Source organism: Ursus maritimus, unplaced genomic scaffold (assembly GCF_017311325.1).
Source record: "Ursus maritimus isolate PB19 unplaced genomic scaffold, ASM1731132v1 scaffold_14, whole genome shotgun sequence".
Classification (NCBI taxonomy): Eukaryota; Metazoa; Chordata; class Mammalia; order Carnivora; family Ursidae; genus Ursus; species Ursus maritimus.
Genome location: NW_024423786.1, coordinates 52,994,302 through 53,021,798, shown reverse-complemented (window position 1 = coordinate 53,021,798; position 27,497 = coordinate 52,994,302). Strand labels below are relative to the sequence as shown.

Genomic DNA, 27,497 nt, shown 5'->3' with positions numbered 1-27,497 from the left:
CTCCATCCCTCCATCCCTCCTGTCCTACCCCTTACATGTCCTACCCACTTACTGAGAACATGCTACACAAACAAAGCGGGCAAGAATAAGGTAACATTAACTAGCTGAGTGCCAGGGACTGTTCAAAAGTAGCTTTTTAAAAAAGATTTATTTATTTGACAGAGAGAGAGAGCAAAAGCAGGGAGAGCAGAGGGAGAGGGAAAAGCAGGCTCCTGCTGAGCAGGGAGCCTGACACGGAACTCAATCCGAGGACCCTGGGATCATGACCTGGGCCAAAGGCGGACGCTTAACCAACTGAGCCACCCAGGTGTCCTAAAAGTTGCTTTTTTTTTTTTTCCATTTCCTTTTTTTTTTTTAAGATTTTATTTATTTATTTGACAGAGATAGAGACAGCCAGCGAGAGAGGGAACACAAGCAGGGGGACTGGGAGAGGAAGAAGCAGGCTCCCAGCAGAGGAGGCCAATGCGGGGCTCGATCCCATAACACCGGGATCACGCCCTGAGCCGAAGGCAGACGCTTAAGGACTGAGCCACCCAGGCGCCCCTTTTTTTCCATTTCTGTCACTATCCACTTCACTTTTTTTTAAAGAATTGTTTATTTATTTGTGAGGGGGTGAAGGGGCAGAAGGAGAGGGGAAGCAGAATCCCTGCTGAGCGAGGGGATCGATCTCACAGCCCTGAGATTGTGACCTGAGCCAAAACCAGGAGTTGGACACTTAACCAGCAAGCCAGCCAGGCACCCCACCACTTTAATTTAAATCAGTGATTTTTGGGACGCCTGGGTGGCTCAGTCGGCTAAGTGCCTGCCTTCGGCTCAGGTCATAATTCCAGGGTCCTGGGATTGAATCCCGAATTGGGCTCCTTGCTCCGCAGGAAGCCTGCTTTCCCCTCTCCCTCTGCCTGCCGCTCTCCCCACTTGTGCTCTCTTTTGAGCGCAAATAAATAAAATCTTTTTTTAAAAAATCAGCGATTTTCAACTGTGAGTAATTCTCCTCCCCCCGCAGGAGGACACGTGGCAATGTCTGAGACATTTCTGACTGTTGTGATGGGGGAGTGCTACCGGCATCTAGTGAGGAGAGGCCAGGGATGATGCTTGGGGTGGCCTTCCCCAAACAAAGAATTACCCATCATAAAATATCAGTGATCCAGAGGAGGAAAAAATAGAATAGAAAACATCAGAAGGCACTTTTCAAAGTAAGGATAAGTATCATTTCATGAAACGTTTGCAAATTTGTGCACTCAGACACTACACAAGATGTATCTCTCCTTGCGAGTCCTAATCAAAAAGGTTTGACAAAAGCTGTCCCAAGGACCACGGAGCTGATTAAGACCTCCGGCTTCAAGGAGCTCACGTTCCCCAGATGACAAAGAACAAAACAAATGAATTGACGTCACTGTTTTGGACAGCCATTTAAACAACGCAAAGGTTCCAGAGTGGGCCTGGAATATTAGCACGGGGAATCAGGGAAGGCTTCTCTAAAGAGGTGACATTTGAGAGGAGATTTATGTGTCGGGAAGGAGCTAGATTCAGGAAGAGGACGCAAGCAAAGCCCAGGAGCCTGGCTGGGGCTTGGTGCGTTTGAGGAACCGAAAGCTAGAGCCAAGTGGGGAAGGGAGGGTGGAAGTAGGTGAGGGAAGAGGTCAGCATGGGTGACAGGGAGCCAAGGGGAGGGCTTTAGGCAGGGGAGGGTCATGGTGAGCTTTCTCAGGTTGCTGAAAGAAGGAACTGCGGGACACAAGGGAGAAGCTGGAACACACAAGGGAGAAGCTGGAACGAACAAGGGAGAAGCTGGAACGCACTTGGGCTGTTACCCAGGGTGCTAACTAGCACGCAGGAGGTGAAAAGTAGTTGAACTGTGGACAGGTAGAGCAGGTGAAACAAAGGGAGGCAGTGAGGTCAGGGGGGTGGGGAAGTGTTGGGGGAGGGACTGCGGGGGCTGCAGCAGCTGACGGCCCACCCTTCTCCCCAGGGCAGGGCGGGAGCTCAGGCCCTAGGGGAACCGGCTGGGCAGGGCCACCCACCTGAGTCACAGCAGAAACTGGGACAGCCCATGCTGCCCACCTACGTCCACAGTCCCCACGTGGGAATGCCACGCCCCGGGCCGAACACTGGCTCCCCCCACCCCCAATCCGTCAGTGACACCTAGATCTAGGCTTCTGGCAGGGGTACCTCCAAGGCCTCCTCCAAGCTCTTCCACTTCCAGGTCTTCCTCTCAGTTCTGCCCTGATTTCATAAGGCGGGATCGTCTGTGTCCTGCTCTCTCTCCCCATCAGACTGGGATCTACTGTGAACACAGAGGGTACAAAAACTACCCTTATCTAGGGCACCCAGCATCAATGTTAGGGTCCAGCATTTAGGCTCTGTCTGCCTGGTGAACTCCTATCTATCTGTCAAAACCCACCTCAAAAGGACCCTCCTAAGGGAGGGCTTCTTGGACCCCTGTGGTTCCTGGCTAATACAATCAATAATTAAAACCCATTAATAGTGAATACAAACTGAACACTTACTATGTTCCAGGCCCCATTCTGAGGGCCTTATGGCAGCCCTAGGATGTATGTTACCATTATCCCTAGTTACAGATGGAAAACGGAGGCTCAGGGACACACGACTAGTAAGTAATGGGGCCCAGATTTGAACTTGGGTGACTTCAGTATGCTGCTTCGGCAGCAGGTCTCTTTAAATCCTTCCCTGTGAGATTGGTTTGATCATTGCCATCTTCCAGATGAGAAACTTCAGGCTGGGGGGTGGGGGCGGTGAAAAAATGCGCCTAAGATCACACAGCACGTCATCGGTTGAGCCAGCCTGGCAGGTGGGGCAGCTGCCTGTAAAGCTCTCAGCTCTTAACCTTCCTCCCTTATCACCTCTTGGTTCAAAGCGCAGTTGATAAGCATCTGTTTGTGTGGCGGGCACCACTCTAGGCTCTGGGGGGACACCTGTAAGAAGGCGGTTTTTCAGCTGATTTGGAGGAAAAGAGAGGTCCCAAACGTTACCAGAAGCCTTCCTACTTCCATCCGTTTGCCCATTCTTCTCCTGCCAGGAATGCCTTTCCCCACCTAACAAACTCCTATCCATCCTTCAAAGCCCAACTCCAATACTCACCCCTCCTAGGAAACCTTTCCACACCAATCTCCCAGGCAGAGTCTGCAACACCCATCCTTGGGCTCCCACAGCCTGGGGTCCATAGATGAATGGAAAGGTCTCGGTAGGAGTTAGCCCCACCAAGCTGGAAGCTCAGCTAGGCCCCAGCCCAGTGGGCACAATGGAGTTGATTTTTATATATTTATTTTTATTATTATTTTTAAAGTAAGCTTTAACCCAACGTGGGGCTCGAACTCACAACCCCCAGATGCAGTCGCATGCTCCACCGACTGAACCAGCCAGGAGCCCCTGGAGCTGATTTTTAAATAAAGGAATAACTAATTCATTGGTAAGGGGACTAGAACTGGCCGCATTAAAGGTCCTGCGCCTCCGCCCCCTTCGGGCTCCGCCTCGCCTCGCCCCACCCCTAAGCATGCCGGTCTGGCTCCCTGGACGTGGGCGGCCGTTGAGCATGCGCCCTAGGCGCAAAGCACGCCGGGAGTTGTAGTTCCGGCATTGGACGGAAGCCGGGAAGGACGTCGGAGGGATGTGGCCCGGAATATTGGTTGGGGGGGCCCGGGTGGCGGCAGGTAGGTCCCCCGCGCTGGGACCTCGCCTCGCCGCCCGGTTCCCCCCACGGCGGACGCCCAAGACCGGCCTGGCCCTGCAGCGGAGCCTGCACGCGACGGCGGCCCGGACTCTCCCGCTCATTCCCATCGTGGTGGAGCAGACGGTACAGCAGTCGCGGGAACTCGGCCCGCGGTGAGAGTTGGGGGTCTCCGGGCCGGGGCCACGACCAGCTCCTGACCCTCACCGCCATCTTTCTCCCCCAGGGTCGCGGCGAGCGCGCCTATGACATCTACTCACGGCTGCTGCGGGAGCGCATCGTGTGTGTCATGGGTCCGGTGAGTGCCCCGCCGGGATCCTCCCCTGCGCCTGCCCAGACCCCACGCGCCCCTCCTCCTCGAACCCCCTTGACCTCTTGACCCTTCCCCCTTGACTTTCCTACCAAGGACCCCTGGTCCCAGTCTGACACCCCACTTCCTGGGCACATAAGCCTCCAGCCCCCTCTTCTGGCCCCCACCCCCACCCCCACCCCCACCCCCACCCCTTCTTCAAACCCTCTGCTTTTCCCTTCCTGATCTCTGACTCCCTCCCTCACCGGTGATCCTCCTCCCCATTCCTGGCTCTGATTCCTCTCCCCAACCCTCCTGACCCCGTCCCTTCCTTGCCCTGAGCCCACTGACTACCCCACTTGTGCCCCTCCCACCTCCCCTCCTTGGTCCTGAGTTCCCTCCAACAGTCGTACTCGGGCTCTGACACCCATCCTTGTTCCCTGACTTCATCCCCAGCCAACTCACAATTGCTTCCCTTAGCCGGCTGCGTACCCCCAGCTGGGCCAGCCCACCCTCCCCGCTTACTTACAGATCGACGACAGCGTCGCCAGCCTGGTTATCGCGCAGCTGCTGTTCTTGCAGTCTGAGAGCAACAAGAAGCCCATCCACATGTACATCAACAGCCCTGGTGAGCAGAGCCTTCCCTGGGGGCCAGGGCCGCTTCCTGGGCACTCCGGGTGACTCAGGCGACAGAGACCCCCCACTTCCATCAAGGAACACTCTCCATCTGGAGGAAGAAAGGGTGCTGAGCTTCCTTCGGAATCCCAAAACTGTCTCGAAACCTCCAAAAGTTGCCTGTTCCTTGCTTTGAAATCTAAGTTCACGAACTGGTAGCTGAGCCCACCTCTTTGATCCCACACATAACATTTTACCAACCTGACCTGGTGGTCAGCATTTTAAAATTGGTAGCTGCTGCCACCAGCACCACCCCCTCCCAAAAGAGGGAGCGCCGACTGTGCCCTGTACTTTAAGCGTTTTATAGGCATTGGACTCATCTGGTCCTTGTGGCAGCTGCCAGTGGTAGGTACGGTTCAGTGATCCCCAGTCTGCCAGGAGACACTGTGGCTGAGAGGCTGGGTAACTTGCGCAAGGTCACACAGATGACACTGCCAGGACAGGCTGGCTCCAGAGCTTCCCTCTCGGCCACCACTCTCCCCGATTTCCACTTTCTCTGCAACTCTGACAGGTCTGGTCCCCCTGGGCCTGTGTCCACAGGTGTGGTAACAGGGCACTGGAGCACGTGCTCTCCTTTTTGCCCCCACTTAGTTCGTGTCCCCGTTGCTATCACCTCCCCACGTTTATGACACCGGCTTTAAAGGGCTTCGTCTACAAGCCCTCCCCAAGGCCGGGGGCTGCGCTAGGGGAAGGATGGGGGAAGGAGCCAGCACTGCCCCTCACTCCCACCCCACCTGCAGGCGGCATGGTGACGTCGGGCCTGGCCATCTACGACACGATGCAGTACATTCTGAACCCCATCTGCACATGGTGCGTGGGCCAGGCCGCCAGCATGGGCTCCCTGCTTCTGGCCGCTGGTACCCCGGGCATGCGCCACTCGCTCCCCAACTCCCGCATCATGATCCACCAGCCCTCTGGGGGTGCCCGGGTGAGTGCCGTCCGCGCAGGCTGCTTTGGGATGGGGGATGGTGTCTGGACAGAAGGACCCACTGGGGGGACGTCACGGGGGAGTGTCAGTGTTTGAAAATGTGGGTTTTACAATGATTCATGTATGGTGAGGCCAGCAGATCGGGAAAGGGCTGCCTTGGAGAGACGGTTTGTTACTCTCAGTTCCCAAGGGGCCGGGGTGGGGGGGCACACCATGTCATGCTTGGCCACATGGGAAGCACCAGGGTCCTCAGGAGGCAGAGAGCAGGGGTTGGGAGGGGACAGGGATTTTTTTCTGTGGTTTCTGCAGGAAGGAACAGTGAGGCAGGGTCAGCAGGCTCAGATTGGCTAGTTTGAATGATTTCAGTGGGCTTTGGGGTATAGGCGCTGGCCTAGTTGTCTGGCCCCGAGCCCTGGGGGGATGGGGCAGGGGACAGTGGCCCTGAGTATGAGAGCCCCATGGAGGAGGTGGTTGGGGGTGCGCGCTCTGGATCGGCTCGTTTGCCTGTGAAAACTTACGGCTGAGCTGGAGCTGTCCGCTCTCTCCTGGAATCCTCTTGCCCTGGGAGAGGCAAGGCTCCACATGCGGAAAATATGGTTAATACCTCCGAAGCTTTTGGGCGCCTGGGTGGCTTAGTCGGTTAAGCATCTGACTCTTGATTACGGCTCAGGTCATGGTCTCGGAGTGGCAGGATCGAACCCTGCATTGGGCTCCCTGCCCAGCAGGGAGTCTGCTTCTCCCTCTCCCTCCGCCCCTTCCCCCCACGCTCTCTCTCTCAAATGAATAAATAAAATTAAAAAAAAAAAACAAACGGGAAGCCTTCCTGGTGGGGGCAAAGATGCAGCAGGATGTGCAGGGCCTCGCAGACGAAGCCCTACCCCCCCCCCGCCCGTCTGAGCGCCCTCTCCAGCCTCCCTGCGGCTCATCATGACCTCCCCCTCTGGCCCTCCTCGGGCCGCCCCCCCAGGGCCAAGCCACAGACATCGCCATCCAGGCAGAGGAGATCATGAAACTCAAGAAGCAGCTCTACGGCATCTACGCCAAGCACACCAAACAGAGCCTGCAGGTGATCGGTGAGTGCCCCGCCCGCACGCCCGCCGCCTCCTTCCTGTTAGCCAACACACACCGGGCAGGCCTCGTGCTAAGCCGGGGCCTCTCGACCTCGGCGCGGGGGACACTCAGGGCTGGACCATCCTCTGTCCTGGCCTCTGTGGGACGTGGACCAGCATCCCTGGCCGCTGCCCACTGGACGCCAGATGTCAGCCAGTGTCCCGTAGGGGGCCGAATCACCCCCCAGTGGAGATCCCCTGTCCTAAAAAGACCAATTCGCAGAATCTTCATGAAAACTTCATTGAAACAGGTCAGAGGCTTGAACGCGGTCCTCAGTAAAGACTATTCCAAATGGCTGAGAAATAGAAGACAAAGTGCTCTTCATCTTTAGTGATGATACTTAAACATGACATCATTAGGGGCACCTGGCTGGCTTAGTCAGTACAGCACGTGACTCTTCATCTCAGGGTCGGGAGTTCAAGCCCCACAGTGGGCGTGGAGACTACTCCAAATAAATAAATTAATAAAATATGACCATATATATGTATAATAAATATATATAATATAATTAATGTAAAATAATATATTTATAATTTATAGTGTAATTTATAATATAATTATATATTATATATTTTATTATATGTATTTTATAATATATAATATAATTTATAATATAATTATGTATATATTTAATATAAAATAATATATAAAATATATATAAATATATAAACTCTCTCTCTCTATATATATATATTTAAGATTTATTTATTTATTTTAGAGAGTATGTGGAGGCAGGGGCAGAGGGAAAGAGAAACCCAAGCAGACTCCACACTGACTGCAGAGCCCGACACCGGGGCTCGATCTCATGACCCTGAGATCACACCCCGAGCTGAAACCAAGAGTCGGCTGCTTAACCGACTGTGTCCCCCAGGCGCCCCTTGCGCATCTATTTTTTTTTAAATAACATCATTAGTCTTTAGGGAAAGGCCAATTCAGGCCGCAGTGAGATACCATTTCAATCCACTAGAAAAGCTGAAATCTAAAACCCGACCCGAAATGCCAGTGAGGACGTGGAGCAACTGCAGGCGGGAGTGAGAACGGTTCCACCGCTCTGGAAAGCCGCCTGACACTCCCACCTCGGGCTCAGAATGCCCAAAATGCCACGGCTCCCCCGCTCCGCATGTAACCAAGAGGAGCGAGTGCTCATGTCCACCAGCGCTGCGACAGGAGGGCTGACAGCCGTCCTGTGTGTCAGAGCCCCACGCTGGGAGACACCCCCAAGCCCAACAGCAGCAGGACAAGTGCGTTAGTGCTTTATTCACGCTGTGGAATGCCCCAGGCAATGACAGAGACCCGTCCACGGCGACACACGGCAGCCGGGCTGAACCTCAGAAACATACTGCCGAGTGGGAAAAAGGAGTAAATACCCTGTGATTCCACGTTTTTAAAAACAGATAGAAGCACACTTACCTATGCCGTCAGGCTGCTGTTAGGCTAGCAGTTACTGTGGGGCCGGAGGAGTCAGTGACTGGAAGGAGGCTCCAGCAGGGGGCGGTCGTGGGTCTGGGCATGGCCCACATCTCCATCTGTGTGCTGGCCATGTGGGTATGTCAACGCTGTCCACTTGCCATCTGGGTGTGTATTAGACATCAATAACCAGTAAAAAAAAAAAAAAAAAGAAAAGAAAAATGGAAATGGAAATGGGTATTTTACCCATGGGGAAACTGAGGCACCAAGAGGGGAAGGCCAATGTCACCCAGCGAAGAAGTGGCAGAATGGGGACCCTGACCTGGCCCCAGGTCTCCACCCTTAACCACACACATCCTGCCTCTTGCTTCCCCTGGCAGAGTCGGCCATGGAGAGGGACCGCTACATGAGCCCCATGGAGGCCCAGGAGTTTGGCATCTTAGACAAGGTTCTGGTCCACCCTCCCCAGGATGGTGAGGATGAGCCCGAGCTGGTGCAGAAGGAGCCCGTGGTGGTGGCGGCGGCAGCAGAGCCGTCCCCCGCAAGCATCTGAGAGCCGGGCCTCACCCTCCAGAGGAAAGTCGGGGGAGCCAGGCGCCAGACGCTGGAGCCGCAGCCCTGCCCACCCCTCGCTGCTGAGCCTGGAAGGGCCCCATGAGGAACTCTGGGTTTGGGGCTGCCCCTCAGGGCAGGTATCTTGAATGAGACACTGTGATTTTCAATTAAATCTTTGTAGTCTTTGATCCCCATCTGTGTCACCTTCCCTGCCTGCTCCACCATGGCACGCACACGTGTGCCCTGCACAAGGCCTCTTCTGCTTTCACCCTGACCCTGAGGCTCTGATCCTCCGAGCCCTAACTGCAGCAAACTCTGCTGAGCAAATAGGGCATTTCAGGCACTTTCTAGAGGCCACAACATACTGTGAAGACATCAAAAATCCCTGTCTTCAAAGAACTTATTCTTGTGGGGGTAAACAGCTTTTTAAAAAGTAGGGAAAGAGGTATGCAGTGTGTGTGTGTGTGTGTGTGTGTGTGTGTGTGAGAGAGAGAGAGAGAGAGTTACAGCTTTCATTGTGGTGGCCAGCGAAGGCCCTGCTGAGAAGGGGATGCTTAAAGAAAGATGTTTAAGGTGAGAGAGGGACAGAGCAGTCCAGGCAGCGGGCATAGCAAGTGCAAAGGCCCTGTGGCAGGACTGTGGCTGCCATGTGGGAGGGGCCAATGAGGCTTGTGGCTGAAATGGAGTTGGCGGGGGGACAGTGGAGAGATGAGAACAGAAGGAAGGAGGACAGACCTTAAAAGGCCTGGTAGATCTGAGCAAGGAGGGAGATGAGCCATGGAGGGTTCTGAGAAGAACGAAAAAGCAGGAGGACTGTGGCTCCCACGGAGTACAGGAGCAGTGCAGCCAGCGTGGAAACCGGGAAACCAGTTCAGAGACTTGGAATATCAGATGAAGGCTGGCGGCCCTAGCTGGGTGGCCAGGAGAGCTCAGATTCTAGCCAGGTCTTAAAGGCAGATCTGGCAGGTGGAAAGGCAGTGGGGAGGCACAGGTGTGGGGGCGGGGGATCAGGAGTCGAGTTTGGACATGTTACTTCTGGTGTTTGATGTGCCTCAGACATTCCAGGGGATGGATGAATCTGGGGTCAGGGCTGGGAACGAAAATGGAAAAGACATCATCGGTATGTCGATGAATTAGCAGGCAGGCTGAGAACTGGCTTGGATCTGGCACAGTGGAAGTCACTGACGGCATGAGTAAGAGCACTTTCAGTGTTGTGGGGGCCGAGAGCCAGACTGGAGTGCACCCAGAGGGAAGAGGAGGGAAGACACAGGAGCTGGACGCTTTTTTCAAGGAATTTCATTGTCTAAGGAAAGCAAAGACCCTGTGGCTGTCCCTGCAGGGGTCGTGCGGTCAATATTTCAACATGTAGGGGCACCTGGGTGGCTCAGTCATTAAGCGTCTGCCTTCAGCTCAGGTCAGGATCCCAGGATCCTGGGATCAAGCCCTGAGTCGGGCTCCTTGCTCAGCGGGGAGCCTGCTTCTCCCTCTCCCACTCCCCCTGCTTGTGTTCCCTCTCTTGCGCTCTGTCAAATAAATAAAATCTTTTAAAAAAAAATTCAACATGTATTTCTAAAACGATAAATCTTTTAAAAAGACCACCACAGTGCCATTTGCAAATCAAAAAAAAAAAAAAAACAATACTTACTATTGTCACATATTCAACCAGTGTCCAAATCTCCCCCAGTTACCTCTACATTCCTAGTTTGTTCGAATCGGCATCCAAATAAGCCGCATACCTTGCAACTGGTTGGTATATCCCGAAGTCTCTTTTAACTGTGGGTTTCCCCCTTAATCTCTCTCTCAATCTCTCCCTCTTTTTCTTCTCTGTCTTGTGGACTTCCCATCTGAATTTTGATGACTGGATCAGGACGGGCTGTGACCTCTGGCCTCGGTATTTCCTGTGACTTGAGGTATAAACCTAGAGAAGTCTGATCGGATTCAGGTTCCACTTGTTGGCAAATGACCTCTTAGGTGGAGGTGTGTACATCCGTCAGGAGGCACCCAAAGTGTCAAATGTGGTTCCTCATTTTGTGATGTTAGGGGACGATGACAATCCGTGTCTAGATCCACTAAATATTCCAATAAGGGCTGCAAAATGGTGCTATGTCAATTCTACCCTTAAAGGAAGAGGATTTTTTTGTTTTGTTTTTTATTTATAAGGTGGGAGCCAGCCTGTTTGTACACCAGTGGGAACGACCCAGTTGAGAGGTGGAATAGCTGATGCTTGGTTTTAACCTTTGACCCCAACCTCTAACTTGGCCCCACCCCATGATCACGGACTTGATGTCCCTCCCCTAAGCCCCGTACCCTTGACCCCTTCCTCTCGTCCTGAGCGTACTTTTCCCTTGATCTCAAGTTCTGGCCGACCCCACAGCCCGGGCTTCGGCCCAAACCCTCTTGTGGCTCCTGACTTCGAACCCCAGGCGGAATCCTGCCGTCAAGCCCCGCCCCCCACCGTCTACGGCGCCCAACAGCGCGGGAGAGGAGGCGGGATCTGTGGGGAGCCAATAGCTTGAGAGGGCGAGCCGAGCAGCAACCAGTAGCCTTGACCGGAGGGCGGAACTCTGGGGAAGGCCAATCATCGAAGGGGCTCGGTGCGGCCACAGCCAACGGCTCCGGGGCGGGGGCGTAGCCCTGACTCCGATCGCTTCCAGGACCCGGCTCCGGGGGTATGGCCGGGAGTGGGCGGCTGGTGCTGGGGACGCTGCCAGTATCCGGCTGGGTGCGGGGCTCGGGCCCTGCCGTACTGAGCCGCCTTCGGGACGCAGCCGTGGTGCGGCCAGGTTTCCTAAGCGCGGCCGAGGAGGAGACGCTGAGCCGCGAGCTGGAGCCCGAGCTGCGCCGCCGCCGCTACGAATACGATCACTGGGACGCGGTGAGGCAGGCGGCGCTGGGGGCGGAGCCGCATTGGGGCGGGGCTACGGCGGAGGCGGGACCTGTAGCGTTGGAGGTGGGGACAGGGGTGGAGCGCTGGGTTGGAGGCGGGGTCTTGGTGCTGCCCAGGGGCTTTGCGGGCAGGGAAAGCATTTCGGAGATAAGGGCATGTCCATAGCTGGAGGCCGGACCTGGAACTGTAAGGTGTTTGGGGGACATGAGCAAGTTTAGGGGCCGAAACCGGTGTGGAGCGAGATGAGGGAAGGTCACCAGTTGGGGGCGGAGACAGAAGACTTGAGTGGAATCGGTTGTGGGCGGAGACAGACAAAATTGTATATTGCGGTGGGGCCAGCACTGGGGACAAGCTCTGGCACTGAAGGTGGGTACAAAGGAGAAAGGCCAGGCCTAGTAGGACAGGGTTTGGGGTTTGAGTCCCAGGATCTTAGGGTAGATAGGACCAAGGTGGTAAGTTGAGGGTGATGTCAAGGGTCATGCTGGGAAAACCAGTCCTTTGCACTCTGCCCCCCCCCCGTGCCTCAGTTTCCCTGTTCCCTCTGAGAGCTTCCTGGCTTAACCGCAACTCTCTGTGCAGGCCATCCACGGTTTCCGAGAGACAGAAAAGTCACGCTGGTCAGAGGCAAGCCGGGCCATCCTGCAGCGCGTGCAAGCAGCCGCCTTTACCCCTGGCCAGACCCTGCTGTCCCCGGTGCATGTGCTGGACCTGGAACCTCGGGGCTACATCAGGCCGCACGTGGACAGCATCAAGGTGGGCACAAGCCAGAGCCTTGGAGCTCCCGGCGGGGGGTGGGCCGGCCAGGCTAGAGGCTGACTGGCCACCGTGCCCCCTTTTCCAGTTCTGTGGAGCCACCATCGCTGGTCTGTCCCTACTATCTCCCAGCGTCATGCGGCTGGTGCACATCCAGGAGCCAGGGGAGTGGCTGGAACTCTTGCTGGAGCCAGGCTCCCTCTACATCCTTAGGTACAGCCCCCATGGAGCTCCCCAGCCCAGTAACTCATCAGATGCCCACCTAGCATGTTGAGCACCTTCTGTGTTTCAGCCCTCCCAGCAGACACGATCATTCCCCCATGGCAGGTGCTTCGCCTGGCGCAGGGGCTGCCCTCATCCTACCAGCCACAGCCTGTTTTCTCTTGCAGGGGCTCAGCCCGTTATGACTTCTCCCATGAGATTCTTCGGGATGAAGAGTCCTTTTTTGGGGAGCGTCGGGTTCCCCGGGGCCGACGCATCTCTGTGATCTGCCGCTCCCTCCCTGAGGGGATGGGACCAGGGGAACAGGGACAGCCGCCCCCAGCCTGCTGAACCCCAGGCCCTTCCCCCAGCTTCTCGGAGACACCGTGTTTGTGAATAAAGTTGGAGTGTGGACAAACTGGCCTTCCTGCACTGGCTGTTCCGGGGGCTGAGCGGTGCAGGGGAAGCCCAGGAACCCCCCCCCCCCAATCCCTCCCTGCACCGGGAGCTAAGGTGGTGGGGTCAAGGTACACTCGCTGAACACAGTCCCGTGGCAGCAGTTCCTTTATTACGCTTCTTGCAGGCGGCCCCCAGCGCACCTCCCCTCCGGTCTCCAATAAATAAGTCAGCAGAGCTCCTCCAGGAGCCGCAGGGGCCCAGGCCCGGCGTCTTTAGGCGCCACAGCTGCAGGCAGCCGCCGAGAGCTGGGGCAGCCGCTGCCAGCGGTGGCGGTCGTCGAGAAAGGCCACGTCGGAGTAGCGGGTGGGCCGGCAGCAGGGCCCGCCGTGGGCTCGGCCCTGGCCCCGCAGCCGGGCCAGTGTCAGGCCGTGCTGGGTGCGCGCGCCACGGGGGCAGCTGCCCGCACAGTAGCGGAAGATGACCGTCTCCTCCGAAGCGTAGCCCAGACCCAGCTCGGCCACAGGTAGCGACAGGCTCCACAGCTGGCACGGGCTGGCCAGGGCTCGGCGCAGGCGGGCACCTGCGGGGACAAGGGGCAGCTGACAGCAGGTGGGGTCTGGGCAGGAAAGAGCTGGAGAGTCTCGCGGGGTCCAGGGGGTCCTTACCCAGCTGCAGCCTCTGGGTCCCCCGGAGCTCTTCTTCCACCACCGGAGCCCCCCAAGCACCAGGGCCCCTGCTGAGGCCCAGCTGCAGCGACAGGAGCAGCAGAGAGCAGAGTAGGATTCTTCCCGTGGCCATTGTGACAGGCGGGTCCTGACAGTGGGGACGCTCGCACCCTCAATTTATCCCCCTGCCGGGGCGGGGGACATAACCTCTTCCTTGCCGTTGCTGTCCCAGCAGGACGACCCCCACGTCCCACGGCAGCTGCCCGCCCGCATCCCCAGGCCAGTTCCTCTGCCCCACCCCCGTGCGTCTGAGAGTTAAGTGCTCACCCCCTCCCCGCCCCATCCAGACATTCCACAGACCCATTTCCGACACCCCTTCACCCCTGATTTACGAGTGGCGGCAGCCAGAGCCGAACCCAGGGCGGGCCACGGGGTCCCCCATCCCACCTGCTTTCTGGAAAGAGGTGGGGGCGGCACTGAGGACCCACCAGTGGGGCCCCTCCCCATTCAGGGTGCCAGGGCTCCGGAGTCCCCACACCGTGTACCAGGTAGAGAGGGATTGGGGGGGCAGAGACAGGTCAGCCCGTGGCCAGTCTGCCAGGGAACCCTCCATCATGGCTGCCACCTGGAGGATTAAGGCGTCATGCCCCTGTCTCCGGGCCTGGCTGAGCCAGCATCAAAACAGGAAAAGGGAGAGGCCCGGGGACAGCCAAGAAGTGGGACACGAGGCTAGGAAGCTCACCCTGCAGGGACTCCTGTCTCTAGAAGGCCCACCGGAGGCCCCTGGGACCTCAGCCACATCCCGGCATTAGGGCCAGAGGGGAGGGCCAGAGGGGAGGTTACGCCCGCCGGGTCTGAAAGGTAGCAGCAGCAATTTCCAGTGACTTCCATGCCACATCCCTGTGACCTCAGGGAATGGAGGCCCGCCCTCACCTGTGAAAGGGGGCTAAGCAGAGTCCTTCCCACGTGAGGCTCTGAGGAAAGACAGATGGCATGTGTAGTGTTGAACACGCTGCCCGAGGGAGTGAGGAGGTGGTGAGAGCAAGCCTTCCTTGGCGGCAACGGAAGCACCAGGAGCTTGGGTACATGTTTAAAGAGGTACTCAATCCCACGTGGGTCAGAGCGGCGAAAACTCAGGGAGGACCCTGCAGCCCAGGGGGCAAAAACCAGCGTGTGCTTCCCCACGGCTGGGGGTGCGTGAGCGAGGCAGGTACGCCCCAGGCTGTGGGGAGGGGTGCAAACCCGCAGCAGTCGAGCCTTTGCTCCGGAAACTGCCAGTCACCTGCCTCCGCCCCAGGAAAACACTGGCTCAGGATCTGGTCCTAAACAGCTGAGCAGAGACGCGAGCTCAGCAGCCGCTGCTGGGACTGACCCAAACTCCGTCTACGACAGACCGCCTCAGTCACGCTGGGGCGGTTACTGAGTGCTGCGAGACCACCTTCGGACAGACATCGTCACTTGTCCGGCGTCGCCCAGAATTAAACAGAGCCAGGATGTGAGGCCAGGTCCTGCTCAACACAAGGCCCTCGAGCCTAACCACCGGGGCATGTGGGCCTGCTGGGCTGGGGAGGCCGCAGACCTCAGTCCCGTGGCAGGGAGGCCAGGGGCAACACTGCTTTCCTGCTGCCCCGAAAGGCCTGGCGGAAGGATGGGGAGGGAGGCTGGACGGACCTGGGACATTCCTAGGAATTAGCCTGTCATCTCTGGCATCCCTGCTCGGCGGCCAAGGGCCTGTGGAACTGGGTGGGGAAGTTTTCCACCCAGTATCCCGCCTCGGGCAAGACGGAAGCCCCACATCCTGCCCGCCCCCCTCAAGCCGGATCACTCAGAACAGGGGTTCAAAAGTAGTGCCAGCGGCCAAATTGCATTTTCAGCAACGAAACTGTGCACGAACTCAAGAAGCCCTCCGACAGCAGAACAGCGGCAACGCGAGATAAAACAAATGCATAGCTAAGTCATTAGAAATAAGGGAAGCCCTAGAAACATCCCTAGAAAGCTGAAAAATAGGGCCCAGGTGCCAACATCAGCAATAAAAGGGTTTGGGATTTTGTGGCCACGTTGGGACAGCGCCCACCAGCGGAGAACCACCTGACACAGGCTCGGGCCAGGGCTCGCAGGCCACCTTGGTGGGAGGGAGCAAAGGCAAAAAGCATCTGCAGGGTTTGCCTGCAAAGCCCACTGCCCAGGGGGCCCCCACAGAGCCCCTGAGCCGGCCTCAGTTCCCCTCCAAAGTTAGAAAACACAAGAATCGATTGTGAAGAGGAATCAGATGAGGAACCAGGACACCCACGAGCTTCAGGAACCAGGTATCTGGCACAGACCATAATAAGACAGATGCTTAGAACAAAAACATGAAAGAAGGGATCAAAACCATTAGGGGCAAGGCACGCAAAACAGACCAGCTGATCTGAAAAGGAAGCAGAGAGAGTTCGAGACTTGGAGAAAAGCCATGGAAGCGCAGCACTTCGTGGGTTAAGGGGGATCAGCTACAGCCGAGACAGAACCAGAAGCCAGAGCGGGAGAGACTCCCCGTCCGCAGCGGCCGCTCAGGGAGTGCGACAGCCTGAGGACTAAGAGGAGCCAGCTCTAAGGCGCAGCGGAAGGTTCCAGAGGGAGGGGCCGCGAGAGGGAGAGACCAACGCAGAAAAAACTGCCCTCTGCCCGGGGTGATCTGGAATGGACAAGGCGGGGCTCCGGTACTCGGGGAGCAGGGGATGGACAAAGTGAACGCCCAGAAAGTTCTGGAGACTGAGCCTGTTTATTGGGCAGGTGGGTGGGTGCCAGAGCCCGTCACTCCTTGAGGGAGAAGTGCATCTTGTCCCCAATCATCTTGCGCTCGGGGTTGAGCCGCTTGAGGATCTGGGCGAGCACGTTCACGGTCTGCTCACTGCTCAGCCCCGTCTTCTTCGTCTGGAACTTCTTCAGCAGGTCCTTGGTGGTCATGGGCTTCCGCGTCAGATAGCGGCGCACGGCGTCCTCCGTCACCTGCACGTCACTGAGGCGCAGAGGACGGGGAGCGCGGGCGTCAGCAGGAGGCCTCCCCACGCCCCTGCCCTGCCCCTGCTGCCCTCGCCCACTAACCCGCTGCTGGGGGTCGACTTCCCGGACTGGGGCTGAGGGGTCGACTTCCCCGACAGGCTCTGGGGCCCGGCGTCCAGCCGCAAACGCTTGGCCACCGGCGTCTCGTTCGTCCGCTTGCCTGGGGGAGCAGGGGCGGGGCTGAGTCCTGTGCGGAGGGGAGGGGGGGCTGCACCCCTGGGGGCCCAGGCGGAGGGGTACCAGGATCCCCCGTGCGGGGGGCTCGGGGGCGGACAGGCCCAACTCTGGCCGCCGATCCCGAGGCAGCACGAGGGGCGAGAGTGGCCGGCGGAGGGGCCGGTGAGGTCGGGCGCGCTCACCCTGCTCCAGCTTGCTGGCCGCCGCCCGCAGGGTGGAGGACGTGCTGCCGCTCTCCGTGCTGGGTGTGCCCGGCCGGCTGTTGCCCCGAGAGCTGCCCCCCGACGGTCTCCGCTCCCTCTTGGGGGGCGTCTTCTTCTTCTGCGGAGACGGGGTTGGGGATGTGAGCCTAGAGACGGCCGCCCACCCGCCCGCCCGCTCCCCCGGGGCTGGGCCTCACCGCCATGAAGAGGGCCGAGGACGCCTCGCTGTCGATGTCGCTCTCCTCCGAGCTGTCCGACTCGTCGCTGCTGTCTGCTCAGGCCAGAGGAGGGACGTCAGTGCCAGGGTGCTCGCCCCAGCTCCACCTCAGACAAGGGGCTCTGGGATGGGGGGGTGCCCGGGAAGCGGGGACGGGACCTACCCTTCCTGCGCTTCTTCTCCTGAGGCGTGGGCGCCTTCTTCTCCTCCTCCTCCTCCTTGTCCTCCTCCGGCGGCTTCTCCTCCTCACTCTCCTCGCTGCTCTCGCTCTGCTCGTCCACGCCCTTGGGGCCCTCCTCCTGCTGGGTGACCTTGGGCTTGCCCTCCAGCTCATCCTGGGAGCTGCTGCAAGACAGAGAGCGGGCAGACGGCAAGGGACCGTGTGGGCCAGGCTGGCCCAGGCCTCACAGCCGCCTCCCACCCGAGGCCCGCCTCACCTCGAGCCGTCGGACATGTAGTCCACCTCCTGGCCCTCGAAATCCCCGTCGTCGCTGTCTTCGAACGCCTCATCGTCGGACCCCTTCTTCTTTTTCTTCTTCTTGCCCCCCTTGGCGGGCGGTGCCTTCTTCTTGGCCTTGGGGGCTCTGCCACCTGGGGAAGCAGAGTGGGGCTCAGGCTGGCACTCAGCCTGTCTGGCGTATCCGAGGATGTCTGGACATCTTGGGAGCCCTCGCCAACCAGGGAGAGACTCCCTCACGGACTCGCCTCTCACCTGCAAACCTGACCAGTCCAAGTCTACACCCTCAACTCCCTTTCTCTGATTCTCACACCCAGGCCATCATTGTCTTCTCTACAGCCCCCAGGACCGGGCACCGGGTACCAGACAACCAGAAACCACCCCTGTAGCCCAGGGCCTGCAAGAATTATTCGAACTGGCCGATCCCAAGCTGTTCACCCCCAACCCCTGCATTGCCCATCCCGTGGAAACCCCAATAAAGGCCACGGCTGAGAGCTTCCTGTCGCTCCTTTCTGCCTCCAACCAACTCTGGCACTTCCCCAGTGGCCTGCGTGCCCTGCTGTGTCATGCCGTGACTCCCCGCAGGCTGTGAGTACCCGAACTTTCCTTCAGGAGCGTTAACCTCCCGGAGTCATCACTCAGACACCTCGACGAAGTATGACCCAGGCACAGGTCAGCTGGTTGTGCGGACCACCCAGCCAGCCAGGGGGCTACGCTGGCTCACCTTCCTCGCCACTGGCTTCGCTGTCGTCGGAGGACATCTCCAGGTCATCCTCCAGGTCGTGGATGCGCAGCTCACTGGCCTTCTTGCGGCTGCGCTTCTCCTTCTCCTCATCTTCCTCATCCTGGTCCTGATCCTTGAGCCGCCGCTGCTGCATGATGCTGAAGTGGTTCAGGACTTTGTTTCTCCTGTGGGCAGGGACAGGGGTGCAGTGGGGGGTGACGAGGGGCCTGGCTCCAGATCCTGGGCCTTCCCCCTGCATCTCCGCCAGGTGCTCCCCAAAGGGGAACCACAGACACAACTTAGGTGATAGGAGGGATGGCCCCAGAGGACTCACACCCATGGCATGGAACACCCTGAAGTCACATGGGGAGAGCTGGCCCTTCTTTGATTCCCTCTGCCCTGTGTCCCTCAAGGAGAAGGTCTCAGTGTGGTGTTGGTATCCCAGCATCTCTCTCTAGCTCAGGGCCTTTCTCAGGCAACAGAATTTGGCCACAGTGTATTCACGTCCGTGTGTTTTTATGGTAGTTTATGGGTGCCTTTGTTTTTATGACAAACAATACTGGTGTTTCCATGTACCGTGCTGATAAAAGTTTTAAAAAAATATGAGTGCATCTAAGGAGAGTCTTAGGATTGGGGCGCCTGGGGGGTCAGTCGTTAAGCATCTGCCTTCGGCTCAGGGCGTGATCCCGATGTTCTGGGATCGAGCCCCACATCAGGTTCCTCTGCTGGGAGCCTGCTTCTTCCTCTCCCACTCCCCTTGCTTGTGTTCCCTCTCTCGCTGGCTGTCTCTCTCTCTGTCAAATAAATAAATAAAATCTTAAAAAAAAAAAAAGGAGAGTCTTAGGATTGTATCTAATAGCACAAAGTTCATCAGTGGTGTGAAGAGGAGTGAAGTTCTATCGCACAACAATGTGAGCAGATTTAACACTTCTGAGTGGCACACTTAAAAATGGTTAAGATGGTAAATTGTATGTTTTTTTACAACTGGAAGTAATTTTTAATTAAAAAAAGGAATGAAACACTCACATGCTACAACATGGATGAACCTTGAAGACATTACGCGGAATCAAATATGCTAGTCACAAAAGGACAACTACTGCATGATCCCACTCATATGAGGTCCCTAGAAAGGTCAAACTCAGAGACGGAAAGTGGAATGGTGGAAGCCAGGGGCTAGGGGAGTGGGACAAAGAGTCACTGTTTAATGGGGACAGAATCTCAGTATGGGAAGATGAGAAAGTTCTGGAGACAGATGGCGCTGATGGTTGTACAACAATGTGAATGTACTTAATGCCACTGAACTGGACACTTAGAAACGGTGAAACGGGAAACTTTATATTACATAGATCTTACCTATAATTATCTAGCCATAGCCCTCCTGCCTGGGGGAAGCCAAGCGGGCCAGAGATACCCTCCCCTGCTCTGCCAATTCCTGCTCCAGGGCTCAGCTCAGCTCCCTCCTCCCCCCAGCTCTCAGCACCCTGTGTGCCCTGATGCTTCTGTGTCTGTCTCCCACACTGAACTGGGAGCTCCCTGAGGGCCTGGTGGAGTCTGGCTTGGTCACCACTGAGTACCCAGCTCCCAGCCAGACAGAAAGCTATGCTGATACACCCCCTTTCCAAGTGTTTCGGCCCCCTTCTGGGGAGCTGGGAGAGGGCAATATCTGGGTCCTGCTTCCCTCCAGGCCTGCCCGGGCTCACTCACCTCTCCCATTCCTCCTCGGCCTCTTCAGCAGTGAGTGTGCGATGCCGGGCCAGTGGTGTGAAGTTATACCAGTTGTGCACGGGGAAGGCCTCAAAGGCCCCGTCAGGGCACTGGGTGAAGATGTAGTAGGACGTGTTCTCTGTCACACCTCCCTTCTTTATGCCCTTGAACCTGCAGAGAGTCACGGTCACAGCCTGGCCCTCAGGACCAGCCCCCTGCCTGCCTATGCCCCATGGCCTGCCCCTTCTCCAGAACTATCTGGGTTCTCTGAGCAAAATCCAGGGGCACTTGGGTGGCTCAGTCGGTTAAGTGCCTGACTTTGGCTCGGGTCATGATCTCCGGATCCTGGAATCGAGCCCCGCATTGGGCTCCACACTCAGCAGGAAGTCTGCTTGTCCCTCTCCCTCTGCCCCTCCCCACCCCCGTGCTCTCAAATAAATAAATAAAATCTTAGAAAAATAAAATCCAAGGCTTGGGCTGGCCCTTCAACTGTGTAAGCCTCAATTTCCCCATCTGGAAAGCAGGGCCAGCACTCCCTACCTCACAGAGCGAGCCAGGGCTCCCCTCATTGTATGTATCATGGTAACTGTGAAACAGGGACCCTGCAGTCAAGACCCCTCCAGATGGCCTCCGGGTTACTCCTCATGCCTGAACTACTGCTAGCCTCCTCCTGGCCTCTACCCTCCTCACCCTTCTCTGCCCTAAAAGTCTAGGAAATCTTACAGAGTGCCCTTTCCCTGCCTACAAGTTTCAAGGCTCCCCAGGGCCCTGGACCACCCACAGTCCAGCTGCATCCTGGCATCCACTGTCCTGCTCTATCCACCCACCCTCTGTCACTGTCACGCCCTGTGACAGTCCCTAGAGCTCTGGGGGGCATTTCGTGCTTTTGTGCATGCTGTTCCTCCTGGAGTGCCCTCCACTCACCTGACCTCCCAATCCTCACAACCCCCAGTCTCTGGGCGGCCCCCTGCTGTGTGCGATCAGGGCGGGTTCTCAGGCTCCCCACACCCTGGTCCCTAGAGCTCCCTGCATGAGCACCAGCTTGGTTCATCTTCAGAAATAAAACCCCACGAGAGCCATGGGAGTTGAGGGAGGACACCGAACGGAGTTAGGACACGAGGGGGATGCGGGAGGCACTCACTGCCGCCACCACTTACTTTCGGCCTGATTTGCCATTGACGCGGAGCAGCCAGGGCTGGTCCTCTGGCCGGAACTCCTTGAGGACGATGCCATACTTCTTCCTCCGAGCCTCCTCGCGAAGCTTGCGGTTGAACTCGCTGCCCGCGCCGGACTCAGGCATCTCCTCCTCTTGGTAAATCTTCTTGTTGCTCAGGTCTCGCTCCAGCCGGGCCTGGGACAAGAGGGCAGGGTGGGCAGGAAACAGACACTTTCAGCACGGTGCCCGTCTTTGCTCAAGCTATGCCCGGGGCCTCCCCAAGAACACCCCTTACCCCCTCTCCCAGGCTGAGCTGCAGAAGTTCAGAGCCAACCTCCTGCTTAGCAAAACAAAAAAGGGGCAGAATACTGGCCTTCCGTGCATCTGGGTGAAGGAAGTGATCTCGTGCTATGTCTGTTTTGCAGCTTTTCAAAGTCTGAAACTAGTTCTAAATCAACGGTTAAAAAAAAATAAACAGCTCATTTCGGTGAGAGGACAAAAGCAAAAACAATGAAAACAACCTGCTTGGAACTGGCCCACTCCTCTTCTCTCTCTGCATTTAGACGCCATTAAAGGCTGTTTTCCAAATTTGGATCTCCAGGCAATTCAGCAGCAGCTAAGAAATTTTAAGATGCACACACTGCTTCCCCTAGAGCTTCCTCCTCCAGACAGCGGAGGTGAAATGCCAGACACGCAGGGCTGTTTGTTCCGCCGCAGCAGAAGACTGGAAGTGAATCTGCCGCACATCAGCAGGGGACCAGCTCAATACAGAACACACAGGCGCCTCCACACCAGGGAAGACCACACAGCCAAAAAGAGGAGGCAAAAGTATGGGACAACTGCCAAGACGCGTTCACTGAAAAAACGCAGGATGACCGCCGTTACTTCCCACTGTCCAGAGATTTCAGATGGCTGGGAACAAAAAGATCCTACAAGCATCCAGGAAGTTGCGGGGGGCGGGGGCAAAGTTTTATTGATGTTCGGTCACACCCACTCATTTACATACTGTTGTGCCTGTACTGTGTTCTGGGCAGGGCGGAGGAGTGGAAGGGCTGCACCAGACACCCACCGGCAAAGCCAAGCATATTAATTAGCTGGTCCTTCAAGAAAAAGCCTGCTGACCCCTGATATAAAGGACAAGAATGAGAATGGCGGAAATTCTCAACAGCCACCCCAAGCTGGAGGATGACGGAACAAAACCTTCGAAATAGGAGGGAAAATGGCTACCAAGCAAGCATTCGATCCCGGGTTAAGCTACCCAGGCCAAGGCCAGAATCAGGGCACCCCCAGGGACGGGAGGAATCAGTGTATGTCCCGCACCTCCTTTTCAGGGAGCCAGCCCAGGGTGTGCCTCATTACAAAAGGGGGGTGAACAGGCCTCATTCCCTGAAGGAGGTCACCCCAGAGGGCAGGGCCCCTGCTGGGCTAGCCCAGGGGGTGGTCTCCGGGCACAGCTGCTGTGAAGAATGCATTTGGGGGGGGGGGTTCTACCCACCAGTTGCCGCTGTGGGTGGGGAGCAGCTACTGGGGGAGGGGATGTCCCTCATGGCTGTGAGTGCTTAGACACCTGTACCTGTCCCTCCCCTTGGGTGATTAGTGACAACTGAGCAGATTCGTTTTTCCCCAGGGAATGGAATCCCCCTCCTAAGATTTTTAGGGAGTGTGCCTCTTAAGTCAACAAGATTTCTGGGGGCTGTATCTCCCCATGACTAGGTTTTCAGGGGGTGTGACCTGAGTGGTGAAAACAAGGAGTGATGAGTGATGACCAGGGAATGGAGTATGTGTAACCCCTGAGCTACTAGTGGCTGGGAGGTCACATGTCTCAAGAGGTGATAAGTACTCAGGTGCTGCACCTCCAGGTGATGGGTGACGAGGGACATGGCCCCTCCAAGGGGACAAGTGACTGAGGGGTAGGCTCCTCCGGGTTCTCATGGGTCGGGGGAGAGCGGCCCCCCTACTTAACGAAGGATGGAAGGTGGTATGTTCCCAAAGTATTTACCAAGTTATTCCTTAGTGATGAGTGTTGTGTGGGGGCTGGGTACCCCTGACGGGTGGGTTATTTCTCTCCTGGATGATCAGATTAAGGATGTCCCCCAACTGAGTGATCAGGGATTTGGAAACATGGCACTCTCTCTGGATAATTTAAGTGAGACCAGAGGCCGGGGGAGCACGTTAGTCTGTATATGAACGGGTGTGCAGCTGGAGATGCTGGGAGGCAGGCACCTACAAGGGAAGAGGGCGCCCTGAGCAAGAATCCACCTGCCCAATGTCCAGGGGGCAGGGTGCTATCATCTCCCTCAAACGGCCTCCTCTGCCCAACTAGATGAAGTGACGTTTAAAAACAGTCGAAAGAAAGGCCTGTGCTGGAGAACAAGATTGAGCAGCAGGAGCCGCCCAGCCGAGGAAAGGCCTGACGCTGCCAATGGTTAGACTAGGGTCCAGCTCCTCTGCTGGGCCGGTCTGCTGTCCGTGGCTTTGAATGCCGCTCCAATGCCCAGATGCTCCCTTCCAGTCTCCCAGCTCACATGCTCAACTGCTTATTTCCCATCTCCTCCTGGATGTCTAATACACGGATGTCGGGACCAGAGTTCCCAGATACTCCATCCATCTGGCCCTGTCACCGCTCAACATCCAGTCATTAATAAATCATGTTGGCTCCACTTCAAAACACACTAGAATCCACCCACTTCTCATAACCGCGGTTTGGTCCAGGTCCAGTGGTCACTCCCCTGGACCGCAGCCGATGCCTCCACCCTGCACACCCTCTGTCTGCCCTTGATCCCGCAGCCTGTCTCCTGACAGCGCCCAGATCACTTTCTAACTGCCCTGTTCAAAACCCTTTAATGGCTTCTGCTATAGACTGAACGTTTGTGTTCCACCCCAAAATGCATATGTTGAAACCTAACCCCCAGTGTGATGGCATCTGGAGGCGGGGCCTTGGGAAGGGGCTTAGGTCATGAGGGTGAAGCCCTCGTGAATGAGATGAGTGCCCGTATGAGAGAGGCCCCAGAGAGCTCCCTCACCCCTTCTGCCACGTGAGCACACAGTGAAAAGACAGCCATCTATGACCAGGGGGCAGGCCCTCACCAGACCGGAAATCTGCTGGCGCCTTGATCTTGGACTTCCCAGCCTTCCGAACCGTGAGAAATACACATGTGTCGTTCGTAAGCTGCCCGGTCTGTGTTCTGCCGTAGCCGCACCAATGGCCAGAGACAGCTTCCAAAACCCACGTGTAGGACGCAGCCCCTTCTCTTGCCCAGATAACTCTAGGCCAAAAATGCCTGTCAGTGGACACAACTTCTAAACGTTCTGTCAGAAGGCCTCCTCTGCGGCCTGCCAAATCTTCCTCACAGGGATACCCAGCAGCTCAGCCTGGGCCTTGGTACATCATTTTATCTCCACTCGGGGCGCGTGGAGGAAAGCAAGCCTCAGTTACTACTATCCTACAGTTACTACTGTAACTAAGCGTCTGCTGGAAGCAGCAAGTGCAGGATCAGGTTCTCGCACTCACAACGGAGCCTTACCTGATTCCAGGTAGCGAAGTTGACTTTATCAGCTGCGTTGAAGGCCATGATGTTGTATTTTTTAGTTGTGTTTCTGGAATGGGCAAGAAGAGGCAGGGCTCAGTCCATCTTCCCTTTAACAAACCCTCTCTGGCTCAGCAAAGCCGGGGACCCACTAAAGCCCTCAGGGGTTCCCAGTGTGTCAGGGAAAAGATCCATACTTCCCCAACCCCATGCTGAGGAAGAGCAGAAGGAGACACAAAGATCTGGGGAAGCCCAAGATGGGGGAATAATGAGGAACTCTGCTCTGGGGATGGGGGAGGGCAGGGAACATTTCCCAGAGGAGGAAAATCCTGGAACTGGGTTTTAGAGGACCAACAAAAAAGAGTCACAACTGGGGAAAAGGCATTCCTGCCAGAGGGAATGCCAGACCAGGAGGCTGCATCCTACCGTCTATTAATGTACATTTACTCATTCCTCCTGTTCAAGACACAGAATGCCCCCAGACAGGCCTCGGCTCAACCCCGGCCCTATCCTCAGGTTCCTGATAGTTAGGAGGGAGAATCACAGGAGGTGCCAGGCATGCCTAGAAGCTCAGGAAGGTTTTGATCCCTTCTCGGAGGAAGTGGGGAGAGGGCTCAGGGACTTACTTGGGAACTCGAACGACATACTCAGTGACGTTCTGGCTGCTGGGGCCCTGCGGGTGGAGAAGCAAAGACAGTGAGTTAGGGGTTGCAGAGGCCGCCGCCGGGACCCCCGAACTCCGCCGCATACTCACGAGGGCCGCCATGGGTGACGATCGGTGGTTCGGGCCTGGTCCGCGCCCCTCAGTCCCGGGGAAGCCGCACTCGCCGTGTCGGGTCTCTGGCCCCGATCGAGGACCCCAAGCCCGAGGTGCCACAGATCCCGGGAGCAGCTCCCCAGAAGCGGTGCTCAGTCGGCTAGCCCTCTTGGGGACCACTCCGGCCACGTCTGCGCCTGCGCCTAACCTGGAAGCGAAACACGGGCTGCGTTGCGATGGCAACGTCCTCCGCCTCAAGTATCCGCGTCTCTTCCCAGAGGGAAGAGCTCAAACTGCACCCGAGGTAGAAAACACACCTTCCGCTGCTCGCGCGGGGTCTCACCTCTCTATACAGCGCCGTGAATTTAATCAGCACTGTGGCCACGCCTCCCTCGACGTCATACCCGGAACCGCGGGGCATCCTGGGAGGGGAGGGAGAAGCTAGCCTTCCTCGCGAGCTCTCGGGCGCCTGGCGCATGCGCCACTCCACGCCGGAAGTGAGTGCAAGGAGGCCGCGTCACCATAGCGACCGAGGCCTCTTTTTTGCAGCTTGCTGCTGCGGCTCCACCTGAGCCTCTTTGGGTTCATTTCCTCCTTCTGCCCCGGGGAGACTTCATCATCTCGCCAAATGATCCCCTTGTGACGTTGAGCCGAGCCAGGAGGAGTCAGGGCCTGGGTGGGGATGGGGCGCGACCACCCCACGGGCCGCTGGTGGGATGGGTCTGTGGAAGTCCAAGCTGCCCCAGATGGGCAGGGCCCTGAGACCCCAGGAGAAGGGTAACATCGCGGGGGTGGCTGGCTCACTGGGGGGCAGGAAGGAGGCTGTGAAGGGCATGAGGGAGGTGCGGGTACCCCACACCCCGAGTTCAGTGGCCCCGCCCCCCCCCCCCCGCCCCGTGATAGTAACACAACTGCACATGCTCAAGGATCAGCTATGCTTTGATCCACTTGGGCACCTGCTGTGCGGGGTTCTGGGGACTCCACGGTGAATGTGTCAAACTAGCTCCCTGGCCTCCTGGAGGTGACCATGTAGTGAAGGAGACAGTCTCAGAAAATGGCATCTACAAGCAGGAGGGAACAGGGCTGCCACAGGGAAAGAGAAGCTGGCTCTGAGGGCTGGAGGAAGAGGAGGGGTTTAAGCTGGGCCCTGAGGGTTGCGTAGGAATTCACTAAGCAACATTGTGTTATAAACTGCTGCACTGCACGGTCATACCTGGTAGCCGTGGACGTTCATTTACTCATCACCCACTACTAGACGTCAGGAACTGTGCCGACTACTAGAAACATAGGGACAGGCAAGACAGAAATAATCCTTGCCCTCAGGCAGTACAGTCTAGCAGGAGAGACAGACAAGAACAAGTGAACAGGCAAAATCATTGCTGATCATCACCGCTGCTGTGGAAGAAATGGGGCTCTGGGATGGAACGATGGGGTGGGTGGCTCTTAGAGAAAGCCTGATGGGTGGGCTGGGAACTGAAGGCAGTGGAGCAGGGACTTACCGCACAGGGGGAACAGCAGGAGAGGGATGAGTTTGGCAAGTTCAAGGGACAGAAGAGGCCACTGGGGCCGGACCACAATGGAGGAAGAGGAGGGTGGTGTGGGATGGTCTGGAGGGTGGGTGAGTTCCTGCCCCGCTCTGAGTCCGTTTCCTCAACTGTAAAATGGGATGGTAGAGTCACTGAGATTCTTCAAGGAGATGCTGTGTGCAGAGGGCCTGGCCTGCTCAAGTTCATATCCGATTCACAGTGACCCATAGCGGCACTAATGCATGCCATGCCTGGATATACCGTTGGGCATGGATGTCCAGCCCCAGATGGCACCCTAGGGCAAAAGCAGGTATGCCAGGAGACCCCTGTCCAGTGTCACTCACCTGAGGTCACACACTAGGCTGTGGACACAGTCACATCGGTGCGTGCTGGCCCCTGCAGGCACCAAACCCTCTCCCCACCTCTTCCCTGGGCCCCCAGACATTCTCAAGTCCC

At 57.0% G+C, this 27,497-nt stretch overlaps 5 protein-coding genes across 7 annotated transcripts in view; 2 read left to right on the top strand and 3 right to left on the bottom strand.

Annotated features, from left to right (window-relative positions):
* ACER1 (alkaline ceramidase 1) overlaps positions 1-2,298 on the bottom strand; it is a 35,256-nt gene extending 32,958 nt beyond the window's left edge. The window contains exon 1 of the mRNA XM_008711284.2: positions 2,170-2,298. The gene's annotated coding sequence lies outside the window, so the exon portion shown is untranslated. The remainder of the gene's footprint in view (positions 1-2,169) is intronic.
* A 1,280-nt stretch (positions 2,299-3,578) lies between these two features.
* LOC103681864 (caseinolytic mitochondrial matrix peptidase proteolytic subunit) lies at positions 3,579-8,837 on the top strand. Its single transcript, XM_040629492.1, has 6 exons — positions 3,579-3,811; positions 3,912-3,983; positions 4,506-4,602; positions 5,390-5,577; positions 6,545-6,650; positions 8,475-8,837. Exons 1-6 carry the CDS (start codon positions 3,626-3,628, stop codon positions 8,645-8,647), a joined length of 822 nt encoding a protein of 273 aa, XP_040485426.1. The 5' UTR covers positions 3,579-3,625; the 3' UTR covers positions 8,648-8,837.
* A 2,417-nt stretch (positions 8,838-11,254) lies between these two features.
* ALKBH7 (alkB homolog 7) lies at positions 11,255-12,908 on the top strand. Its single transcript, XM_040629494.1, has 4 exons — positions 11,255-11,524; positions 12,116-12,289; positions 12,378-12,502; positions 12,679-12,908. Exons 1-4 carry the CDS (start codon positions 11,321-11,323, stop codon positions 12,839-12,841), a joined length of 666 nt encoding a protein of 221 aa, XP_040485428.1. The 5' UTR covers positions 11,255-11,320; the 3' UTR covers positions 12,842-12,908.
* Positions 12,909-13,161: 253 nt separating this feature from the next.
* PSPN (persephin) lies at positions 13,162-13,790 on the bottom strand. The gene is made up of 2 exons (XM_040628291.1): positions 13,528-13,790; positions 13,162-13,472 (listed from the first exon to the last, which is right to left on the bottom strand). Exons 1-2 carry the CDS (start codon positions 13,685-13,687, stop codon positions 13,162-13,164), a joined length of 471 nt encoding a protein of 156 aa, XP_040484225.1. The 5' UTR covers positions 13,688-13,790.
* Positions 13,791-16,296: 2,506 nt separating this feature from the next.
* GTF2F1 (general transcription factor IIF subunit 1) lies at positions 16,297-25,981 on the bottom strand. 3 transcript variants are annotated; one of them, XM_040629490.1, is made up of 13 exons: positions 25,859-25,981; positions 25,513-25,723; positions 25,385-25,431; positions 24,756-24,828; positions 21,233-21,426; positions 20,076-20,246; positions 18,372-18,556; positions 17,628-17,781; positions 17,354-17,535; positions 17,171-17,244; positions 16,953-17,091; positions 16,636-16,753; positions 16,297-16,549 (listed from the first exon to the last, which is right to left on the bottom strand). In XM_040629490.1, the coding sequence occupies exons 2-13, from the start codon at positions 25,522-25,524 to the stop codon at positions 16,345-16,347; spliced, it is 1,554 nt and encodes a 517-aa protein (XP_040485424.1). In that variant the 5' UTR covers positions 25,525-25,723; positions 25,859-25,981; the 3' UTR covers positions 16,297-16,344. The 3 variants fall into 3 exon arrangements, with proteins under 3 accessions (XP_040485424.1, XP_040485423.1, XP_040485425.1); XM_040629489.1 differs by having other exon boundaries at positions 25,833-25,915; XM_040629491.1 differs by having other exon boundaries at positions 17,354-17,532; positions 25,513-25,876.
* Between the last annotated feature and the right edge of the window lie 1,516 nt (positions 25,982-27,497).

Excerpts from the sequence above, each read along its gene's own strand:
- LOC103681864 (XM_040629492.1), top strand. The coding sequence starts at position 3,626 with ATGTGGCCCGGAATATTGGTTGGGGGGGCCCGGGTGGCGGCAGGTAGG. Across the intron at positions 3,984-4,505 it reads TCGTGTGTGTCATGGGTCCG|ATCGACGACAGCGTCGCCAG; the intron begins GTGAGTGCCCCG and ends GCTTACTTACAG. Across the intron at positions 6,651-8,474 it reads ACAGAGCCTGCAGGTGATCG|AGTCGGCCATGGAGAGGGAC; the intron begins GTGAGTGCCCCG and ends TTCCCCTGGCAG.
- ALKBH7 (XM_040629494.1), top strand. The coding sequence starts at position 11,321 with ATGGCCGGGAGTGGGCGGCTGGTGCTGGGGACGCTGCCAGTATCCGGC. Across the intron at positions 12,290-12,377 it reads CGCACGTGGACAGCATCAAG|TTCTGTGGAGCCACCATCGC; the intron begins GTGGGCACAAGC and ends CCCCTTTTCCAG. Across the intron at positions 12,503-12,678 it reads GGCTCCCTCTACATCCTTAG|GGGCTCAGCCCGTTATGACT; the intron begins GTACAGCCCCCA and ends TTTCTCTTGCAG.
- PSPN (XM_040628291.1), bottom strand. The coding sequence starts at position 13,687 with ATGGCCACGGGAAGAATCCTACTCTGCTCTCTGCTGCTCCTGTCGCTG. Across the intron at positions 13,473-13,527 it reads CCCCCTGGACCCCGCGAGAC|CAGGTGCCCGCCTGCGCCGA; the intron begins TCTCCAGCTCTT and ends CCCTTGTCCCCG.
- GTF2F1 (XM_040629490.1), bottom strand. Across the intron at positions 17,536-17,627 it reads TACATGTCCGACGGCTCGAG|CAGCTCCCAGGATGAGCTGG; the intron begins GTGAGGCGGGCC and ends TCTGTCTTGCAG. Across the intron at positions 17,245-17,353 it reads GGAGAAGAAGCGCAGGAAGG|ACAGCAGCGACGAGTCGGAC; the intron begins GTAGGTCCCGTC and ends TGGCCTGAGCAG.